The 24741-nt window shown below is 40.5% G+C and overlaps 1 protein-coding gene across 2 annotated transcripts; it reads right to left on the bottom strand.

Moving 5' to 3' along the window:
* Window positions 1-423: 423 nt before the first annotated feature.
* Window positions 424-21409, bottom strand: LOC308296075 (golgin subfamily A member 7-like). 2 transcript variants are annotated; one of them, XM_080739195.1, is made up of 6 exons: window positions 21385-21409; window positions 18186-18311; window positions 8390-8542; window positions 6693-6794; window positions 4751-4808; window positions 424-1089 (listed from the first exon to the last, which is right to left on the bottom strand). In XM_080739195.1, the coding sequence occupies exons 1-5, from the start codon at window positions 21391-21393 to the stop codon at window positions 4767-4769; spliced, it is 432 nt and encodes a 143-aa protein (XP_080595321.1). In that variant the 5' UTR covers window positions 21394-21409; the 3' UTR covers window positions 424-1089; window positions 4751-4766. The 2 variants fall into 2 exon arrangements, with proteins under 2 accessions (XP_080595321.1, XP_080595320.1); XM_080739194.1 differs by having other exon boundaries at window positions 424-1086.
* Window positions 21410-24741: the final 3332 nt, after the last annotated feature.

Raw genomic sequence — 24741 nt, 5'->3', positions numbered from 1 at the left:
CCGCTGAAAGCCCTGTACATCCATTATGTTGTAGTGATTTACATGATAACATTTGTCCAGGGTGATTGATGATTAGTGAGTGTCTCAATAACACTTAAACAGGACACATTGCTTTGGAGGTTTGGTTTCCATTGTGTGAACCACACCTGTGACCATTTGGAGGTCTCTCAAACTAAGCCAATCTGCTTTGTTTTTATTGTGTTCGAATCAAGACCTTATACATTTCTATCTGTTAAATACTTCTGATATAGACTAATCTAAAGGTTAATAATCAGGGTAAAGGGGAATACCACACATTTTCAACATTGAACGATAATACTTGGAGTTGTGTGGAAACAAGAAAGTCCCCCCCACCCGCCCCTGTGTTGCCTAGAACTGGAGGATTGATTGTGGGGGTTGGCTTACACTTTGATGATGTCATCAAAGTGTCAAGCCAAACACCACTATCAACTCCAACTTAATGACATACTGTAGTTCAATGTCGAAAATGAGTGGTATTACCCTTTAAGGTCTCTCTGGAAGTGTCTTCCAGAGAGGGAGGTCAAGAAAATCAATATTTTCAGATTTTGTTATTTGACTCAACCTATGAGCAACTGAAGATTATAACATGAATCCACTTGGAGACTTAAAGGCAACGTTCAAAGCCAATACAGGCACAATCAACTAACAAGAGCACTTTTTTTAAATTCTTCAGTCAATATCCTACAGTATGAGTGGTATATATACAGTATGTGTAGAAAACAGCATATAATGGTTCAGCATAATGGTTCAATCAAAGACCAGTAGTCACCAAACACTATGCATGGCACAGCTAACGAAACTTATCTGAAGAGCATCATAGATAGAACATGCAAAATACAAATATTTAAGTTAATACAAAGAGATTCAAGTTAATACACAACAAAGGAAACAATTATACTGTATACTGTACATACATGAGTTAGCTGGGGTGAGCGGGCATATTTGAGGGGAGGATTGTTTGAGACGCAGTTGTAAGGATTTTGGATCTGTGTCTTCCGGGGGAGGAGTGTCACACTGACCACGTAGTAGTAGATCCCCTGAAGCCCCTCTGCTAAAGACTGGCACCTGCTGACAAAACATGATGTAGATATGAGTGAGCATTTTATAATACAGCCATCACCAACTGACCAACATACAAACATATATTACAACCAGTAAGACGCCTAAGGACAAAAATCTGTCTTGGCCATATATGGATTCTGTTAGTGTGGTTCTCTAAACAGGGCATCATCTTGGATACAATCCCTTTTATGCCCATACATGGAGATCCCTAACAGAATCTCTTTTATGCCCATATGGAAGATCCCTGCTCTGAGTATCTGACATCACTGTGATGTCACCTGTTTAAGCCCATATATGGAGATCCCTGCTCTAGTATTTTTTTTCCCCTGCTCTAAGTATTTGACATCACTGTGATGTCACCTGTGATGTCACAATGATGTGTCAGGGGAACCACAGTGTCAGGCGTTACCCGTCCGGACGGACGTCTACGGACAAGCTGTGACGGTTCTGATAGTAAACTGTGACCTACTGTATATGGTCGCAACAAGACTAAAATAACATTTCAGTTACGGCAGACTACCAATGTAAATGTGCCATTTTTGAAAATGTTTTCAGATTTGTACGTTTTGCTCGTATTTTTACTCTCGTCATCTGTGTCTCGGGCGTGTACTGCTTTCTTCATCTTTGAGCAAGCACGTTTTTATTGACATTGAAAGTTGTCAAACAAGCAGTTCAATTTACAGTTCGACTTGGCTGCTCTTTAAAGTTGGAGCAGACAAAAGTTGGCACAGAACCCATAACATAGCACAGTAGCTGAACAACTTAGCTCCCGATACCTCACACATGCATACTAGCAAATTGCCACCCGGCATAAAGACTTGATCTACCGTATATGAAAATGAGCTGCTGATTACATTCTGCCTACACTTTCTGCAAATCCCCACTGACGGCAGGACATTCGCCAGTGTCTATTTTATGTTCCTTTTAAGCTGACTTCCACACAGGCAGGTGGTTGTGGATTGGTACAGAGGAAGCCAAAGCATTGACATTGTATGATCTTGCCCAATTTCCATTTCCCTTTGGGCTATATTAGATTCATCATGAATATCTTAAATGAGTTAGCAGCAGGTAGGGGCTCACAGTCTTGCATTTCAGGTAAAAAAATAAAACGTTGGCTGTCCACGTGTGCACACGTTGCCTGTTCAGGAAATCGGATGATTTCTGTGCTTTGGAAAAACTTGCTGTGCGCAAGTTACACATCAGTGTTCCTTGTGACCTTGAAGCCCTGGCTCTGTGCTGTTAATATTCAGCCCTGTGACCCTTTCCATAACGGGACAATGTCTCTCTCCAACCACTTAGATACACTGCCTGCCACCGGCCTCAAATAAACAAAACGGGTCTGTTTTCGCCCCTACAGAACTGTCTGTCTGGCGGTTGATCCATCACACTCTGTAGCCCTGGGACATGGGAGACTTCTAGACAAACAGAACAGTCCTCCGAGCCAAAAGGGCCTTCAGCCAAGATGGGGGGGCTCATGGCACAGAGGTGAGGGAAGGGGAAAGTTACCTGAACAAAGGAGCTGAGCTAACGGGGGACGAAGTAGCTTCAGCCCTTAATAATACTATAGTATACTGATTAACTGTATGAATGCTCATACACTGCCTGTCCACTGCGGTTCTTCTGACCGTGGCCACGTTCCAAAGCACCAGTCTCTCAACAGCTACTTATAAAAAGAGACGGTTTACATTCCTCACTGAGAAATGTATATGTATAGAGAGGCACTGGGCAGGAATTTCAAATGAGGAAATGTGCTTGTTCGATAGACGGCCCCCGTGTCTTATCCATCTGCAGGGGTCTATATGGTCCTAAAAAATGTTGGCCAAACATAACATTCCCCATAGGTAAAATATTTAGGGATAAAAGACCTAAGCCCTTTGCACACAGGCGCGTTTATCCGCACGGATAAAATGGACAATTTCATTTTTTTAAAAGAAAACGATGAAAAATGATTCTCTACGACCTCATGCACACCGGATCCGAATTAGCCGTGCGACGAGTGGCTGCGGCCGTGCGTTTTTTTCTCGATCGAACCCAGTTCGATTCGTGCGTCTTGTCGCATGCGGTAAAAAACTCATCACTCCTTTTATGACTCCTTTTGGGATCCGCAGCGCCGATTCCGCACAGCATTGCACACCAAATCCAATGCGTTTTATTCATGCAGCAAACGGAAAAAACGCAACTGTCCTGTGTGCAAAGGGCTTTACTCTGGCGTTGTCTGTAGTGACTGTGCTATAATGTTGCAGAGCTCATCATGTGTCAGATTTATTTTTTAATTAACGTTATTTATTTATGTATTCAGCACCTGCACAGTGTAATACATACACAAGCAGGAGGACATACTGTATCCGGAGGTCTTAATGGGAAAATTATGTTCTTTGTCAGATGAAATGAGTTACCGTATACTGGTGGAAAAGATGAGATTCAACAGCAGTGAAAGGATTTATGGAAGGATATGTGGTGCTCCAGAGGCTAAAAACATAATCTGTCTGCCATGGAATTTATTTTTAAGGGAATCTTCAATGTATGAAATTCAGCCATGGTCGAGTTGCTGCACTGGGCAGAATCAAATGCTATTAATGAGCTAATGAAAGGAATACAGCAGGAAAATGTATATAAAAGCTGGAGAAGAATGTGATGTGTTCTCATACCAATAGAATGGTTTAATACAGCAAGGAAGAGTTCTTGGACTGAGCTGACCAAAAAACAATCTCTCTTAAAAATCAGTGGAACCCCATTTTTTGTCTTGTTTTCTCCATCATTGCATTATGGCACATCATTCACTCCCTTTCTGAAATAGCTGTGGAGCAGAGCTGCACATATTGCAAATATTAATGTCAAGTTTATGCATGGCCCGTCACCAATTGACTCAAACCCAAAACTGAGAAAAATCTACATACATAAAACATTGCTTTTTCCATGACTGTCAACGACATTCAATTGATTTTGATACAGCAGTTCACACATGAAGTGTTATGGTGGCGACCAGTAAACAACTGAAAACGACAGGTCATCTCTAATGGTGCTGGATGATAAAAGCAGTTCACATTACAATACTTATGAATCAAATACTAAAATATGATCTCAAATATAACAACAACTAGAAAAGTGTAGGTCTACACCAGGCCTACCCAGGGCTTACAAAATTTGAAAGGCAGTCATAGCCAATTGGAATGGAATGTGAAAGATCTGACTGATCACAAGACTACAGAGATAATGTGTGGCAATTTGTGTGAGATTTTGAAAACGTGAAATTTACAAAATTCTGGCCGGGCACAGATGGCCAGGGCCTATATGGGGAGTGGCGTAATGAGCCAAGGAATCCACGAGTAATATATTTTGATTGTGCGACCTACGCTTCAACAGTTCAGAGGCCAAAAGGTGAAGTGGGCTGTTATGGTGGCACTATTTGGACCAATGGTGGAGGTTCTTCCATGGCCTACTGGAAGAGTGTGTGCAAAGTTTCATGGCAATCGGACTCTGCGTTCATGATTTGAGACATTTTGTGCAAAACTGAAGATTAGTTGTCAGACACACTGACGGACAGGCAGTGGCAAAAACATTGTCTCCGACCTATTCGGCAATCCGGCCTGGCGAAGACAATTATATATATATATATCTTTTTAAATGTCTGATGATTAAAATGACTTCCATACGTGATTTAACTCACCACTGTGGCTTTTCTTTTATCTTCCCAAGCTCCTGTCTTCAAAGACGGTGATCTCAATCTTCAATAAAAACTAGTTAAGGAACAATATCTCAAACACGATTGGGACCTTGCTCTTAATTCAATCAATTCATGAGGTTTTTTTTTACACAAAATAAACAGCTTCAAATGTAAATTGTAAACAGAAAATGAATTCTAGTCTCTTTGTCTCGTCTCCATTTCCATGACAGACATTCAGATGGTGGTGGTTAAGAGATCACATCATCATAATATAATCAGACATGTAGAAATACAGTCATCGGTCAGAGTTCTCTATTGAATCGACAGGGGAGGTGTGTGTGTTGTGGTTGGGGCTAAACAACGGCAAAGTGTGACATTCTTGTCAATCTCTGAAACCCCCCAACTTGCTCTCATGCCAAAGTCAGCAGAGCAACAGCTTGGCGGTGTCAAAGACATAATCCAGGTCGGTTGTGCAAATGAAAACCATCATACTCCAATAGAGAGAAGAGAGAATGGCCTTCAGCTGCAAACGATTTTAATCATATTTAACTAGATTTTTTTTTTTACCATTTCTAATCCACCAGTTACAATTAATTAGAATGTTCAGTCACCCATGACCCTCCCCCACACAACGCACACACACGCTGATTTTACACAGATGCTATGGATTACATACACAACCTTTATCTGGTGGTTATTACAGTGAGTGTATCCCTACATTTCCTGTAAGTTTACCAACAATGCTGCTTCCCATTTACTGCCAGGAGGTACAGAAAGAAGGCAATATAGAGACGGTATGTGGATAGTTGAAATAAGCTCCATGGCCCATTTGATTTGTTAGGGCCACTGAAACACGCACACTCTGCTATAGTGCAACTCTGGGCTAGATTTGTAGATATTTCTCAAAATATTTTCTATTACTGGCATCAATAGCATATCCTGTTGCAAAATAATTCCGGCTGTCAGAGGGACCATGTGAATATTGGTTAGATAAGATCCCATGGCCCGTTCCCCAAATTCCTCCTTTTTAACATTAACTGTTAAACCACTTTTCTTACCTCTCTCTTTGTTGTTTTATAAAATGCCTACAAACTCACAGTCAATATAACGTCTTCTTCTAACTCATCGTTATGTCCAACAAATCAACAACAAATTGAGATTAATGTGCAAAATCCATCCATCAGCTAGATAGATACATTATTTGGTGTAGTAGGACATTACTTGAGCAATACTTCATATGCCTTTCTCCCTCAGTTCTTCTGTCTCGTGCCTAACATTCAATTCAATATGACTATCATTGTGGTCAGACCCTCACGCTTCATTCTTGGCTCCTTGAAATGTTGAGTGTTTATGATTTGAAGCTTATCCTAAGGTTGACAAAAGTCAACGGATGATACTGCTGATGATCTGCTTTAATTAGCATGTGAGGGGTCAAATTAGGGGTTCTTCATGATTCTGAATCCATTGCAAGCATTTGTTTTGCATAAAAAACATTGCTAGGGTTACTTTTCGGCAGCCCAAAACTGTGAAAAGTGGAAAAAAAGTGATGACTCATCACTTTTGACTGTTTTGGGGGGTTGATATCTTGCCCAAGGAATGTTTTTCATGCAAAACAAATGCTTGCAATGGATTCAGAATCAGGAAGAATCCCTAATTTGACCCCTCACATGCTAATTAAAGCAGACCTTTTTTCTTTTTTTAATATTTCTAGTGGAGTCAATGGGACAGTGAATATACAAATGGCCATAACTTTTTTTCGCGATGTTTCCGGCAGAGCAGGCCTCTCATTCTGTGGACCTTAATGACCAACCTAATAGATAAAACTGAAATAAAAAGTACGGCAGAAAATCACAGGTACCCCTCTTTTCTTTGAGCTTTTGGCCATGTGGGTCCTCGACTAAAACAAATCAGCTTCCTGACTACAAAGCACATAAGGTAAGGATACAACTCGGAGTCCTCTTTCAATGGGATCAGTGAGCAGGAGACCTCGTGGGGCGTAGATCTTGTCGTTCTGCTCCTGAATGTACTTTGCAATCTTCTTCAAAACCTGAAAGCACACAGGAATAACAGTTGCAAATACTGTAGTATAATGTAAATTCCAAATACTATCAGAAAGCTCTAACATCTCAGCTGGATACTGAAGCGGAGTAGTAGTACCTGCTTCCCACATTAGCGAGTTTAAGCTCGCTACGGCAACGGCAGATGACAACGGTAATCGGAAATGATCCGTGCTCGATAGATCAACCTGCCGTCGCCGCAGCCGTCTCTACTACGGCAGAAGGTCCCTTCCCACATAGCGCCTACTCCGCCTGCTGCGTGTACGCGTCGCCATGGGAACCAAAGCGTTCAGTGAAAGGGGTGGGAACCCGTCGCCGCCGAGGCTTTGCTTAACCATTTTGATCGCTACGGCGATTACGTCATAGCAGCCGTAGTCCGCCTGGCGTTGCCGTATTGAAAACCATCTAGCTTAAACTCGCTAGTGAGTCAGCATGGCTACGCGGGTAACACCAAATATCTGTAAAGCATGTCCCGGCTTTCAACAAATCTTTAAAACATTACAATTTCAACATTCACTATGTCGTCTACTTCTCTCATTTGCAGGATGAGATAACCTTTATTCTCCATCTTTTTGCAATGCGTGAAGATAGACTCAAGGCAAGTGCAGTGTTTTCTTGTCTTTGCAATCTTGCATAATACAATAGAAATACTAAGAATTATTTACAAATGCTTTTTGATCCTGGTCTGGCTCTGTGCAGGATACGCGTTTGACATGATTTTACATAGACAGACAAACACAATTACACTATAATACATTGCACGTTAGCTAGTCTTCAATATCTAGCAGCAGTGGGACGTTCTCGGAACTCTTCATACCTGGGATCAAACTTGCATACCATTGGCTAAAAGGCCGCTTCCATAAAACAACCAGCCAGACTGCTGCATTCTTTATATTTTTTCCCTTTTTGCCAGGAGCTGAATAGTCGACTCCAGCGAATCTTTGGCTTGGCAAAGACCAGCTAATTCAAATCACCAGACTTTATAAGGGTCTTGTAAAACCGCGAACCAAGCCAAACTGTTTTTCATCCTCGATTACTCCTGTCCACTCCAATACAAATCCCCTGGATAGGAGAAGCCTACTGACATACTGATTCATTTACATTCCGTGTGGGTTGGGCTTAAAGAGGGGTTTTGCCAGAGGTTGAGGAGGTATATAAATCATACACATTTTGCAAGCTTTTACAGAGGATCATAAAGCTGTTGATTTATGGCCAAGCTGCATGGATCCACTCAGCAACAACATGGCTTCTTAGGGTTTGAAGCCACTTCAATAATCTCCAATGTGGCTTGTAGACACATTTGTTGATGGGTCTATGTATAAATGTAGTCAATCCACAATAGCCTTTTTTTCCCCTTCTGTATGTCTGTGTTTAGGACACTGGGGTGAGAGAATGACTATGTGCGAAAAGGTCAGTGAAAGACATAACAGGAAGATAAGAATGGCTGAATAGAGACCGAGAGAAAGAAAATGTTAGAGGATGAAATGGACATGGTGGAATTATTCAAAGAAATGCAGCCACGTATTAAAAGCAGAACTTATAAAGAATACAAGCGAACATCTGATTGAGACATGCAGTCTCCCACCTTCTCATAATGCGTCTCCATGCAGAGGAAGATGGTGTAGGCAGTGAGGCAGGCCAGGCAGCCCTCCAAGTATGACTGACAGGCAAGCTTTTCAGCTTCAGCATACAGGTTATTCAGTGTCCTCACCGTCTCTTCAAACTGCTGCTTGTCAATCTGAAAACATGCACAAGAAATGCAATCTGAATATAAGGCAACCCAGATCATCCATTAACAAGGTAATACCCCGTTCCCCACACCCACAGAGCAGAAGGCAGGTAGCCTGGGATTGCTTCCAATTTTGGGCTTCTGATCCGGTCGGGAGCGGATGGCGTCTTACGTCATTTTGTTGTCAAAACGGACTACACTTTGGCCGGAACTACCAAACCGGAATCAGTTTTAACCCAAAACAATTCCCTGCGCTCAATGACATACTTTTAGTACCTACCCAATAAAACCCTTGATACGGCGTAGTTTTGCTTATTTTTTGAGAAGTTTGTTTGGTATATCCATCTTTTAGTCCAACTTGCAGCGACTGGCAAGACTACACTCCTCTAGGATTTAAATCGGGATAAGGGAAACAAACAGGGAACCGAAACAAAGCGATCCCACTTCTTCTGCCATCCGGTCTAGGATGCCATCCGGCCTAAACCGGATCAAAGACGGCCTGTTGTAAACGAATACCAGGCTTTCCCCCGAGAAAGCCTGGTGACGCGAGGTTAGAAGGCAGGTATAGCTTCCCGATATCTGGGTCAGAATGGTGCAACTAAAAGGTTACACATTTATATCCATTGGTGGCTGTGAAAGCACTCTGCTCAGCGCGCACACACACCCAAGTGGTATTGATTTTACGTTATCTGCTACTTATTAGAGGTTCATCCCCAAAGGGCTGAGTGAAATGTTATTGTTTTTGTATTCATTTTTCTCCTCCTTCTGTCATGGATTTGCTAATTCCTGAGAGATGCTAACTGGTATCGACATGAAATCTTCACCAAGGTTGGATGTTCTGTGCATGACTTGCACAACAAATATGAGCCCGGCCCTATAATAAATGTTTTATTCGAAAACATCATAACTCCTCTACACCTTGATTTACACAAATCCTGCTACAGACATCCCTCCATCCTCACCCTACAAATTTGCCCCAAGAACTGCAAATGTCTGTCTGGCTATATTTTCCTCTATTTTGAATTCTTTTGAAAAACTGATTTTGACCGATTACAAGAAAACCTTCTGTGTATCAATATTGGACCAAGCTTATCAAAACTGACAAGGACAGCTGGTTGATATCTCATTCATCTCCAATGAACTTCAAAATGGCCTGGCTCAGCTCATACATAGACCAAAGCCAACAACCCATCACAAGACTGGCCATGTCTAAAGAACCTGAAACATTCCCTGGGGTCCCAAAGAGTAAGGGTCCATTTGGACCCAATGTTGAGAAACCGTGTCCTAGAACGTGCGTTTTTGCATAATCGTCATAATCATTTCCATGTTGAGAAATGTTAATATATTTTCAAACAATTTCAAAAAGTAGTGGAAATACGTCTGCAAGCTCACAAAAGCTTGTAGATTGGCTATTTCTACTATCAATGTTCTTTTTAAAGTGTAAAGTTATCAAATATGTCCTTCATTTCTTTGTATATTTTGGTTATGTGTAGGGATGGGACGATATGAAAATTTCATATCACGATTATTGTGATAAAATAAATCGTGATTTACGATATCATCGTGATAATCAACACCCATTATCCTGGGATGGAACATTTGCCAAAAAATAGCCTGTAAAAAAAAGACTGTATCAAGTACATACATTATAAGTACCTTTTAGCAATTATAGAGGGTTTAAGTGGTACCTGATATGCAGCTCTGCAAATAAAAAGTGAATTGATCCCAGTGCATGACGGAGGACGATATCACGATAAATTAAATCTCCACGATACGATTATCGTGAGTGTATTTATTTTATCACGATAAACGATAATATCGCGTATCATCCCATCCCTAGTTATGTGTCATATGTGCCATGTGCAACTTCAACGCCTAAAAGCCAAACAGAAATGTAATTGTCAACGACAAAAACAAAATTAAATCGTTAATCGCAAATATTTGATTGACAATTAATCGTCATGTAAAATGACATAATCGTGACAGCCCTACTGAGCGTGCATAAAAGACAGGCACACAAATAGATCCACCCACCCACACACGGCACACCTTCAACTTTTATTTTATTCATTATAGGCCATAACAAGGTGAACCATTAAAAAGTGACTTTTCGTTCCAACATCGATTACACCCTTGTTGACTTTAGGTTTTTTGTCACAAGCTATAAATGTACATGAATGTGCATAACAAAGAATAAATAAATAAAAACATATAGTGATTGTATTCATTTTGACAACAGCTTCAACTGGCACCCCACAAACCTTTGTCCAAAATAATTATTTGAAATGACCAAACCTGCCTAACAACGATGTCACTAGGCAGTTTCATGAACTGTTCACAGCTCTTCTCTGAGATTCAGGGTGAAATTCTGAAAAGACAGAAATCATACTTTTCCATTTTTCTTGCTCTCATTAGAAAATGGTCTAGACATTTTTTCTTGGTTCACCAGAGAATACAGGTGTTGGATACGTGGAGGTATTGGACCTCACACAGCTGTCAACAGTCCATGCAGGTTTGAACTTTACACCCCCAAATCACTGCTTTGCGGATATACGTGTAGTACAGTAATTGTCGGAAATGGAGGGAAACAATATTACTTAGAATATTCTATAGAAGAATACCATTTTAAAATAAGGTTGCACATATTTCTATATATATATTGGGCATATTTGTTTAAATTGGTACAGTAGTGCAGTGGCTGACCATTATCAGAGTATACAGTACTTGGAGAGGCAAGTCTATAACATCAATCATCTCCAGTCTCCAGTCCACATGTGGGTATGAAATGGCCACACACAGACACACACACCATTCTGATTATAAGCTTTCAGTATCAGCAATACATTTTTATGTTGGTGCTTTGTTTGATGGCCAGTGCCATAAGAAGGCAATGTTCTGAATCTTAAATCTTCACTGTTCCGAGTCTTTTGGACCAATCAGTAAATGAAGCAGCGCAGTCTGATTTTATTCTGAAGATCAAATGGAAAAATTATTCTGAAGATCAAATGGAAAAATGCTCTAACAATGGAAAGTCCTAACAAAGCCCAGATCACTTTTCCTCTGCTCCAGTCTCTGGACCAACAACGAGTGGGTGAATTTTCCCAGACACGTAATTCATCAAGGCAGAGCTCTGCACCTCCTTCCAGAAATGGCAAAACAAGCCTCAGCTGTATGATCTCTGTGTGCTTTCACTTAATACTTAGTTGGACACACACACACACACACACACACACACACACACACACACACACACACACACACACACACACACACACACACACACACACACACACACACACACACACACACACACACACACACACACACACACACACACACACACACACACACACACACACACACACACACACACACACCCCTATCCTATATACTGAGCGATTCACCGTGAAAATTCACCGTGACCTTATCTCCTAACGTGGAATCAACCTTGTATTAACTCAACCCTATATGTGGGGTTTCAAGACTTCTGATAGCATCAAGAACGGTTATGAAAATGGTCTGGGTAACAATAAGAGCAGCCTTTCTCAAGCATTCCTCCCGTGGAGGCAGGCTCCATGGGTGCGCTATAGGGCCTAGGGACTGCTGCTGGACTCTGCCGTTGTTTTTGTTTTGACTCTCCACGGTGCACTCACTGAGACCCACTCAGACCATAAGAGATAAGAGCAGAGGAGGGGAGGTAAGCCTTTGGCTGGAGCCAGAAGCACAGATAAAGAGAACTCTAAAGTGTGTTGGGCTTTGCTGCAGTAGCCCGTTAATAAAGAATGCAAGAGTTGCTGTTTATTCAGACTAGATGTTGTAGGAACACACGGGCACATCGTCTACCTTATGGTGAGTGTGTGTGTGTGTGTGTGTGTGTGTGTGTGTGTGTGTGTGTGTGTGTGTGTGTGTGTGTGTGTGTGTGTGTGTGTGTGAAAGAGTGAGAGAGACACACACACAGAGACAGAGAACAGGAGTATTATGGAGTACAGAAGCTTGTAGAGCAGGGGTCTTCAACAGGAGGTCCAGGACCTCTAGGGGGTCCTCAGAGTTACTACAGTACAGGGGGACCTCCTTGTGTGATAGGATAATTATTTTCAATTAAAACTTTGAACCCTCGCCTCGCATCCCTATTTTGAGGAGAACTTTAGCCAAAAATAGCAGATCTACAAGCTCTCAACGCCTTGCACTGCGAGGCGTTGTGAGCTTGAAGATCGGCTATTTTCGGCAAAACAGTTTCGTATAGAGGTAAAAAAAGAGTGGACCAAGTACAGAGTGAAAGGTCAGATTTACTACGTATCGACGACTGAAGTGGCAAAATGTCTGAAAAATACTAACACGAATCCAACATAGACTGATGACAGTGCTGTCAAACAAGTCGATGAAAATCTGCTTGACGCATTTATACAATATGTAGAGGGGGTCCCTGCTTCATCCCTCTCTCAGTTAAGGGGTCCTTGGCCTGAAAACGTTGAAGACCCCTGCTGTAGAACTCACCAGCAGCACAGCTGGGTCTCTGGACTCCTGGATCTATCTCTGAAAGCCCTCTAACGCCTAGACCCCCCAAGTGCTGGACTACACTCTCAGAGTTCAATGAACACTCAGGAGTTTGCACAGTGTACACTAGGAGCTTATTTCCCATGTTGTGAAAAGGGGCTACGATTCAAAGCACGTTTTCTCTGCTGTGAGCATCTATTCTGTTGTTCAATTATGTCCAAAGCATGCACAACATTTGAACATTCCAAAAGATGCTGCGGCAATGAGGAGTGAGAGATGGCAGTGCAAAAGGGTAAACTAGGCTGCCTCTGGATTTGAGCATTATTCCTGGAGAGGTAAAGTACCTCTGAACTCTTCAGAAACCAAACAATACATTACAATAAACAGCCTTATATTCACAAACTCCTCATAGAAAGACATAAATAAGAAATATGACGTCTATCTGTACACACTACGTAGAACTGGCAGATGCACTCAATTGGAATTATGCTCCTTTGTATACTGACAGTGAGTGTGTGGATTTGGGCTTTCTTTCTTTTATTTACTTGTATTTCTGTGTTAGTCAGAGCATAAAATACTGTAAAATAGACATTATTAATCCCTGAGGGGAAATTGGCCAAAGCATACTGGATTTGGCTTAACGTATTAAAATAAACATGTGAATATTTCGCACTTTTATACTACGCTAATTATCTGAATGATCTTCAAAATAATGGGGGTGGGGGGGTCACTGCTACTGTAATGACCCCATTCTGAGGAGGACTATACCTACAAAAACAAAACACATTAGGCACATAGTAGGCCTAAGACGGGGGTCAGCAACCCGCGGCTCTAGAGCCGCATGCGGCTCTTTAGCCAAATTTGTATGTTTTTTTCCCCGCAAAGTACAAGACTGACGCACAAAAGTAGTGAAAACAGCAGATCTACAAGCACACAACGCCTCGCGGTGCGAGGCGTTGTGTGCTTGTACTGTAGATCGGCTGTTTTCACTAGTTTAGTTCATTTTGTAAATGATAAATACAAAACGAAGTTTTGGACATACAAGGTTTCCACCCAACGACGACGATATATAAGGCTTTTATAATTTTTTTGCGGCTCCAGACAGATTTGTTTTTAGTTTCTTTGGTCCAATATGGCTCTTTCAACATTTTGGGTTGCCGACCCCCGGCCTAAGACAATGACAGTAAACATAAGAGTGATACCGTCACTGACACTAGTACCACTGTCATCTGTGGGAGATTAGCCTTGGGAACAAGCAGTAGGATGGATGGTCGAATCTCACCCGAGACTTTCCTAACCTTGGGATATGGCCTTTGTTGTTCCGTTGTAAATAAGACAAACAGTTTGACACTCCCCTGCAGCTGAAAAACCTTCCCAATTCTCAATGTATAATATAAACACATAAAGATATGTACAGTACACTACCTCTGTTGAACTGACCAGGACAGTGCCCTTGCACTGAATGTGGGGTCCAGTATGTTACACAACTAATATTGTTCCGCACACCAACGTCATTGAGACAAATTACTGTCAGTCTAGAAACAAAATTCTGTCTCAGATATCTTAGCTTGTCTGTCTCTGGCAAAGAAGCTGCCAAAAGCATTTTAAGATACAGAGTGCTTTCCCAGTTATTTGCTATTATTCTCCAAAGTATTAAAACAGAAAAGCACTACCAACAATAATATATCAACAGACCCAAATAACGATATGCAAGAATGTGCCGTTTCAACGTGAAGACTACTGCAGGGAAAGATAAGCCAAACTGCAGAAATTACATAAGTAGAAACAGATTTGAAATAAAGATATGTTTTATCGCCATTAAAGATTAGCAAGAGTCCAGAGGAGGTGACATAAATAACAGGTCAGTAAAAAAAAAAGCCCACTTAACAGCTTGGCAATGCGCTGGCTCTGCATATCTGATAGTTTGCAGCAAATAATAAAAAGATATGTTGGAAACACTTTTTGGAGCTGTGTGAAACACAGGCTCCCTAAACGTGGCTGTGTGGGTCTGTGGGTCTGTGTGTGTGTGTGTCTGTCTGTGTGTCTGTATGTAGCCTGACTTCGGCGCGTAACTAGTGCCGCACCATTTACGCCACTCGCGCAATATATACATCAAAATGTGCGGCTCGGCCGGGAATGGTGTTCTATTACCTTTCGTTCCGATCCGCCTTACCATGCCGACGTAATCGGCAAAAAACGACGCTTAATTGTCCCCATTGACTTATAATGGGACAATGCAAGAAATCACTTTCAAGTATTTTTCTCTCGTAAACCATAGGAGCTACAGTTTCAAACCTCGGAGAGGAGATTCATAATGATTTTAAGAATGAATCGAAAAATAATTACATCACTCGGCCTCATGGTGGGGCTATAACGGCCCACTTTACGTTTTGCCCCGTAACTCTTGAACCGTGGATCGGAAAATTAAAATTCTTTTTTCCCTGGATTCCTTGGGTCAAGACGCATCTCCCCATATAGGCCACGCCCATTTGCGCCAGGATAGATTTTCCGCCATCTTGAATTTTCTCCAAAACACACTTTTTGCTCCTTTTCCTACATATTTTCTTCAAATGTCACAAAAATCGGTACACATGATCTACACACACACACACACACACACACACACACACACACACACACACACACACACACACACACACACACACACACACACACACACACACACACACACACACACACACACACACACACACACACACACACACACACACACACACACACACACACACACACACAGCTCCACTTCACACGGGTGTGATTTTTTTATTATACGGTGCTGAAGCAGTTACCTCCCTTAGGAGAAGTCCACTGCATTTCTCCAGCCATTTGGCAATGTGTGTCTACACAAAGTACATCCTACAAGAAAAACCAGACAAAGACCACCCAATCTAGAGGGAAGCGCTGTTAAACCGCTAGGCTTAAGTGCTTCTAAACTGATCATTTCATGTGGCTACATGGGTTGCAAAAGCTGCTGCCGCTTTTTGTTCAATGAACTCTGAACCGATCACCCACCATGCACTTTCATGTGGCACCGAGTCTGTTCAGTCTCAGCGACCTGATCTTCTTTTCCCCGTGATCATTACCGGAGCCCCTGTCTGCTCGCAGTCATATGAGGACACAGTCCAGAATTATTTCTCTCCCAAATTGACATCTTTCGAAACTGTGGTGAGAGTCGCTTTCCACATCTATGCCAATGCTTTTCGATACTAATTGTAGCACCAAAACTCTTCTTTGCACACTTTATTGTAATCAATAAACGGCTGCATGAGATCATTGCAAACCGGACCAGAACCTGGACGTTTAGATGCACGGAAGAATGACAAACTCACTGGGACAGCCTACCAAAAAAAAAAGCTTAGCAAAGCCGACTTCAAGCATACTTAAACTTCCGCTTATACTGCCATGGCAAAAGTTTTAGACGGGCATGAGAAGTCGACTAGACGAATAGTTTATCAGGAACATGTGTCAACTACCAGTTTACGGTTAATGGTATCCACGATAGACATGTTGAATTGTTGATTGTGAGACCACAAGCTCCTGAGCAACTAGAGCTCTACTCTGAGAGGATTATAGCACAGCATAGAAAAGGTTTGGCTGTGTAGCTCATGCCTCGAATGCCAGATGCTTACAAGCTGTACCTCGTTGTAAAGGTGACGAATCAACGATAAAAATGATATAAAACACAATACAAATTGGTATTATTAAAGGGGAGATATAATTAATTATTAATATGTTTCCTTTCTTTTTGTGTTGAGTTTATATACTGTGCCAGCAATGTCTGTCTGGATGTTTCTAAACTCAAGTGAGCCCAACAAATGCTGCAATTATTATTGTTCTTCTAATTACTTATTGTTAAAAAAAAAAGAAGAAAAAGTGTGTAAGATAGATGTTTTCTGTTATTGGTCAGGTTGAAGAGGCAGAATGATTCCTGCCTGCTGAAGAGAGTGGATGATGTGCAGTGGCCAATCAGTGACAAATATTGTTTTATTTGTCTGTTCCTAACAGAATAAAACTGAGCTTCCTGCTCTCATCATTGCCTTCCGAGTGGTATCTGTTACACAGGCTCACAACTTGTGAACTTGTAGATCGGCTATTTTTTGGCAAAGACATTTGATAGAGAGACTGTATCAAGTACGTATATCATAAGAGGGTTTAAGTGGTACCAGATATGCATCTCGGCAAATAAAAGGTGAATTGATCCCAGTGCATGACGGAGAACGATATCACAATAAATTAAATCTCCACAATACGATTATCGTGAGTGATTTTTTATCACGATATACGATAATATCGCGTATCGTCCCATCCCTACTTCCCAGCCAAGTCTTGCCCCATGCAAGATAATGCATTGGTTAATTCGGTTCCAACTGCTAAAAAACTTGGTGTGGTCCTGGACAGCCAGCTATCATTCAAGGCACACATTGCATAAGTCACCCGGTCCTGTAGGTTCACACTCTATAACATCTGTAGAATAAGACCCTTACTCACCCAGGAGTCAGCCCAGCTCCTCATCCAGACATCTGTCATATTAAAACTTGACTATTATAACTCTCTCCTCACTGGCCTCCCGGCATGTGCACTTAAGCCTCTCCAACTGATCCGGCTCGACTGGTATTCATTCAACCAGCCAAAATTCTCACATGTCTCCCCCCTTCTCCTCTCCCTCCACTGATTCCCAGTTGCGGCCGCACTGAATACAAAACACTGATGCTGGCCTTCAAAGCAGCCAAAGGTATGGCACCTCCTCCAAACCTCCAAAGCCTGATCAACCTCTATAACCCTACTTTATAATTAATTAATTTAATTAAAATGAACGTGACCATGATTCACTATCATGATGATTTAAGAAATACCTTAAACTAGAGACTGAAAACATGAAGTGCTAAAGAAAAGGTTTATTAAGAAAAGACATTTAAGTGTAAAGTTCGCCAAATCCTCATAGACTCCCAAGCTGAAGGTTTTTTTGGTACAGGACAGGTAGAAGGTGAAACAACGACATCTGCTGGGCCATTAATGGGAACAGCAGCTTCAAGCAGAACCCTGAAGTTCCAGCGAACGGAACTTGCCCCTTGGTCTGTATCTAATGATCATTCAGTTGGTACAAACACACACAGAAACAGACAGACAGACATCTTACTCTGGTCTCCAGGTCAGCGGGGAACTTAAGCTGGAACTGGCAGACAGTGCCATTGGTGTAGTCTCTCTGGATGAAAACTTTAGCAGCAACAGTTGCCTGCTGCCTCATGTCCTGCAGGCTGTGCGTCTGTAACAAATAAGACTCCATTTAACAGGGTAAGAGTTTAAAATTGTCCCTTTATAACGATAAACAGAAGTTACAAATAGGGATGGGACGATAAGCGATATATCATTTATCGTGATAAAAACACTCACAATAATCGTATCGTGGAGATTTAATTTATCGTGAAATCGTCCTCCGGGATCAATTCACCTTAAATTTGCCGAGCTGCATATCCGGTACCATTTAAACCCTCTGTTGGTAAAACATACTTATAATATACGAACTTAATACAGTCTTTTTTTTTCCACTCTACCAAATCTCTTTGCCAAAAAATAGCAGATCTACAAACTCACAATGCGTAGCGACGCGTTGTGAGCTTGTAGATCTGCTATTTTTTGGCATATGTTCCGCCCCAGGATATTGGATGTTGGGGATATTTAGATTATCGCGATAATATCGTAAATCGTGATTTCTTTGGTCACAATAATCATGATATGAAATGTTCATATCGTCCCATCCCTAGTTACAAATGTGCACTGATTATTTTATTTCAATGTTTGGCGTGCAAAATGAAGATTAATATTTCAAGAAACTTTATCAATACCAGCCATGAGCTGTACTTTGGCAGTTAGGTAGTTATCATTCAGAGGTACTGGAATAAAATGGGGCTGGCGGCCATAAATCATGAGAGGGTAGTACACACTGCGCACGCACATCCAATTGCCCAGGTGCAGGACGAGCAAACATTCACATAAAATATAAAGCCCGTATCAGAGTGTACGGTGGAGACCTATCCACCGCAAATTTGAGGTGGAAAGCTTTCCACCTCAAGTCAGAAAATAAGTGCAGGACATCATAGTCACGGGGCCCACGGTGAAGTCCTTTACCCCGACCGGTTCAGGTCGACCAATCAGTGAACGGGGTGAAGAGCCTGTCTGTCTGATAGTAAAAACAGAGAGATGTGTTGGGACTCACGGTGTAAAGCTCTCCACCGCGAGGAATGATGTAACGTTGTAGTTTCATGACTCAAAAAGACTCGAAAAGACTACACCGCGGTGTAAAGCCTTCCACCGCCGAGGCGACTATGATGCCGGCTTAATAAGGTCCGGACTCTGCACACTGGTGAAATGAGCTGCACTTGCATGTCAAAGTTTCGATCTTCTTCTTCTCTTGATCAAAACATTGACACGCAATAAAACTCTGGAGCACATTTCACATAAAAGAAAACAAGGTTTGCAGCATGCTGGTGAAATAAGCTTCACCGTTTTATTGCTTGTCAACATTTTGATCAGGAGATGTCGTCCATCAGTAATTCCTGATGAAGATCTCCTGATGAAAACATTGACACGCAATATAAAACATAGACGCAAATTGCTACACTAGATTTGTTTTAATATGTTGAATCTAGGGTTGCAATACCTCCCATAGGCAGCCAATGTGTATTAAACGACGAAATTGTATTAAACGACGTCAAACTCACCAATATTGGGGCTGTATGGAAAGCTTGGAGTATCCTCTTTCTATCTGCAAAGTGTTTGTTTCATAAAAACCCAGCGTATAAATGTTATGAGTTACTATCTGTCAATAAATCAGAGCAGAATTTTTTTTTTCCTAAGTGTTGAACTTTGGAATCGCTTGTCTATACTTCAACGTCCCGCTGCCTCCTGCATTATGTGACATTTAGAAACAGCTGGTACACAGGACCGTTGAGTGATTTCCCACGAGTGCTTCCAAACTCCAGCACTTAGAAAAAATAATCATCTGAACTGAATTTCTTGATAGAAATTAGCTCATAACATGTCTACGGTGGGTTTTTATGAAACAAACACTTAATTCAAGCTTTCCATAGAGCCCCAATATTGGTGAGTTTGACGTTGTTTAATACAATCAGATAGCAAAAAACTTTGTTGATGCATTTATAAATGCTTTATAATTTATAAAACAGCGGTGGTTAGTTATTTCACCATTATTTTCTTGTACACTGGCATCAATCAGCCACCATGGAAGAAAAGAATATCCTTTCTTTCTTTTATTAAGGTTTCCCTCAATACTTGACACTGGTCTAGAGCACAGCATGTGTCACACAGTATCAGCAACAGCTGTTACTGTTTTAAACATAAAGCAGGGTTAGTGTTTTGGGTTAAAGAAATTCAACAATCACTGATGTTAGAATAAACAGACAAACCTCATAGCCTTTGAAATAATGAGGACACAATGATCACTACGCTGTGACAGCCTGTAGGCTGCATTTTAAACGATTAGTGCAACCTCAAGATATTGTCTTTGGCTGGAGCTGAAAGTTATTAAGAGTAAAGCCCATTTCACTATTGTTTGATTGTAGCTTTGTGCTGGCAACCACATTGGAATCAAAGTTCTCCAGGGTAAATTGTGTTTTGCAATGTACTAGCCTACATAACGACAGGCTCTACAATGTTATGAAATACCCAAGTGTCAAGTTAATAGCACAGAAGTGCACATGCAAAGCAACTTCTGTCTAATAAACCCCCCCCCCCCCCCTCTCTCTCTCTCTCTCTCTTTCCTTTATTTTATTTTCTTGCTGGTGATCCAATGTAAAACTAAAGGTATTACACGTATTCTCAAGGTGTTATGGCATGTTCTTTCACGTTGTTATAGGATAATATTCATGTATTTAGTGTACACGAGTTTTCCTTGTAGTTCTGTGACTAGAGGGAAATACTAGAGCAAATATTAGCACTCAAGTAAATTAGCAAGGCAAGCTAGTAGAAGAACTAAACGTTACCACCACCCCCAACATCTAAACTTCTTGCTTAGAATATGGAAAATCTGATCTCCAGATTAATGCAACAATAACGGCAGAACTGATCTAATATGACAAGTAAGACTGATTATGTTTTTAATGTATAATTGTCTTTTAACGTTGGCCAAGTTACTTAGCTGGTGAGCTAAGGCTCGTCATCTTTCGTTTGGACCTGCAGGTCGATCTTTGGAATCTATCTGTGGCAAATGCATGCTGTAAACAAGGTTCAACACTAGTGTATAGAGATTAGGTTGTTGGCTGTCCAACTATGTATTTTAAATGGTTTTGGTTCCCATAATGTTAGTGTCGTTAGCTCACCTCTGCCATGTTGACAGCTTTCTGTTTGTTTTTCCGCAAGTGGGACCTAGCGTGTACTGCTGAGATATGTATCCGGGGGAAACAAGTCGTTGTTATCATAGGTTCCGGGTGTGAAATCTAGTCGTGTTTTTTGAGGGAGAGTTACTGTACTCTTTATTTCAGGAGTGGGCAACTTGAATGATGGAGAGGGACCACTGTATTTCCACTCACTCCAGGGGGCCACATTGACTTTGCATATTGTTGCTGTCAACAGAATATCTTAAAGGAGTAGTTCACCCCCAAATTGACTTTTTTTCTATTGATTACGATTAGTCGCGCCATGGTGAGTAGAGTTCAATAATATTTTTTGGTTTTTGTCACATTCCTAAGACAAAAATTTGATTCGAGTAAATTTACCCCCATTGATTCCGGTCCCCATCCGGAACGAATGGGGGTAAATTTATTGTTATCACATATTTGTCTTAGGAATGCGACAAAAAACTAAAAATATTATTGAACTCTACTCACGGAGTGGAGTGACTAATCAATAGAAAAAAAGTCAATTTGGGGGTGAACTACTCCTTTAAAGTAAGTTATTTCGTTAATGAATGTCTCAATCCATCATTCTACTGTCTAGCAAAAAGAAAACCCAATAAATAGCCGGACTACAAGCAAAAAAAAAAGCACTTGTAGACTGGCTAATTTACTTCATGAACTTTAATACAAATATTTCGGACATAAAAAATACAATACAATTTTAATCGTCATTAGACTACTGAAGTAATTAAAGCGAGTTATGTTTGCATTTTGGAATTGGAACAGCTGAAATCAATAATAGCCTATATAATTCCAACCTGCGGGCCGGATAGAGAGAAGGTGGGGCCGCATGTGGCCCCCGGGCCACCAGTTGCCCATCAGAGAATTTTATCAGCATAATGTCAAATCTGGGAATACATTCCTTACCAAGAATTTGTTCACCAATCTGTGTGTAAAAAGGTGTCTAGTAACACATCTAATAAAGTTTGAAATTCAGAATTCCTGGGAGAATTTTTTACAGCTGCTGAAAGTTGGGCTCCCATATAGACAGGGATAACGGTGTAAAAATCTGATTAAAGGGTGTACCAAACTTTTCTCAATTGATTCTAATGTATTTTTTCCTGTAGAATCCATTTCTGCAATATACATTTTTATATCGCGCATAATTAATGAGATAATTAGCATTTTTGACTAATTATGCTAATTATCTCATTAATTATGCACAATACAACAATATACTTTGCAGAAATGGAGTCTACGGGAAGAATTACATAAAGGTCAGCTGAGAAAAGTGTGGTAAACCCTTTTATCAATTTTTGATGAATTCTTTCCCGTTCTTTCTGCCCATGTGTCAAATTATTTGTAACATGGGTGGAAATGACAGGACAAACCCTATTTAAAAAATGATAAAAGGGTTTACCAAACTTTTCTCTGTTGATTCTTATGTATTTTTTCCTGTAGAATCCATTTCTGCAATATACATTTTTGTATTGTGCATCATTAATGAGTTAATTAGCATATTTGAAGCATATTTGACATATGAGAGGAAATAACAGGAAAAACCTATAACAATTTGATAAAAGGGTTTAACAAACTTTTCTCAGTTCATTCTTATGTATTTTTTCCTGTAGAATCCATTTCTGCAATATACATTTTTGTATTGTGCATCATTAATGAGTTAATTAGCATATTTGAAGCATATTTGACATATGAGGGGAAATAACAGGAAAAACCTATAACAATTTGATAAAAGGGTTTAACAAACTTTTCTCAGTTGATTCTTATGTATTTTTTCCTGTAGAATCCATTTCTGCAATATACATTTTTGTATTGTGCATCATTAATGAGATAATTAGCATATTTGACACATGGGCGGAAATAACAGGGCAAACCCTATAACAATTTGATAAAAGGGTTTAACAAACCTTTCTCAGTTGATCCTTATGTATTTTTCCCTCTAGAATCCATTTCTGCCATGTACATTTTTGTATTGTGCATATTTAATGAGATAATTAGCATATTTGACACATCGGTGGAAATAACAGGGCAAACCCTATAACAATTCTTTCAATGGACTACAGTACTCTTAGTAGAGTACATTAAAGTACAGTACAGTAAGGTACAGTACAGTACAATACAGTACGGTACGGTACGGTACAGTAGAGTACATACAGTACAGTAAGGTACAGCAGAGTACAGTAATGTACAGTAGAGTACAGTTGAGTACAGTACAGTAAGGTATAGCAGAGTACAGTAAAGTACAGTAAAGTACAGTAGAGTACAGTTGAGTACAGTACAGTAAGGTAAAGTGCAGTAAGGTACAGTCAAGTACAGTACAGTAAGGTACAGTAGAGTACTGCGAAGTACAGTACAGTAAGGTACAGTACAGTACAGCGCAGTAAGGTACAATAAGGTAAAGTACAGTAAGGTAGGGTACAGTACAGTGGAGCGGTGAATCTGAGCAGCTATACCCTGTGTGTACTGTACTGTACTGTACCTTACTGTACTTTACTGTAACTTAATGTACTGTACTTGACTGTACACTACTGTACCTTACTGTACTTTACCTTACTGTACTGTACTCAACTGTACTCTACTGTACTTTACTGTACTGTACTTTACTGTACTCTGCTGTAATTTACTGTACTCTACTGTACCGTACCGTACTGTATTGTACTTTACTGTACCGTACTGTACCATACTGTACGGTACTTTAATGTACTCTACTGTACCTTACTATACCTTACTGTACTCTACTTTACCTTACTGTACTTTACTGTACTCTACTGTACCTTACTGTACTGTACTCTACTGTACCGTACTGTACTCTACTGTACCTTGCTGTACTGTATCTTACTGTACTGTACTCTACTGTACTTTGCTGTACTGTATCTTACTGTACTATACTCCACTGTACCTTACAGTACTGTACCTTACTGTACTGTACTGTACCGTACCTTACTGTACTGTAACTTACTGTACTCTACTGTACCTGTTACAGTACTGTAGTCCATTGAAAGAATTGTTGTAGGGTTTGCCCTGTTATTTCCGCCCATGTGTCAAATATGTTAATTATCTCATTAATGATGCACAATACAAAAATGTATATTGCAGAAATGGATTCTACAGGAAAAAATACATAAGAATCAACTGAGAAAAGTTTGTTAAACCCTTTTATCAAATTGTTATAGGTTTTTCCTGTTATGTCCCCTCATATGTCAAATATGCTTCAAATATGCTAATTAACTCATTAATGATGCACAATACAAAAATGTATATTGCAGAAATGGATTCTACAGGAAAAAATACATAAGAATCAACAGAGAAAAGTTTGGTAAACCC

The sequence above is a fragment of the Nannobrachium achirus genome (assembly GCF_963921795.1).
Source record: "Nannobrachium achirus genome assembly, chromosome: 12".
In the NCBI taxonomy this organism is placed as follows: domain Eukaryota; kingdom Metazoa; phylum Chordata; class Actinopteri; order Myctophiformes; family Myctophidae; genus Nannobrachium; species Nannobrachium achirus.
Note: the sequence above shows the minus strand (reverse complement) of the source record. Positions and strands in the feature narration are given on the sequence as shown.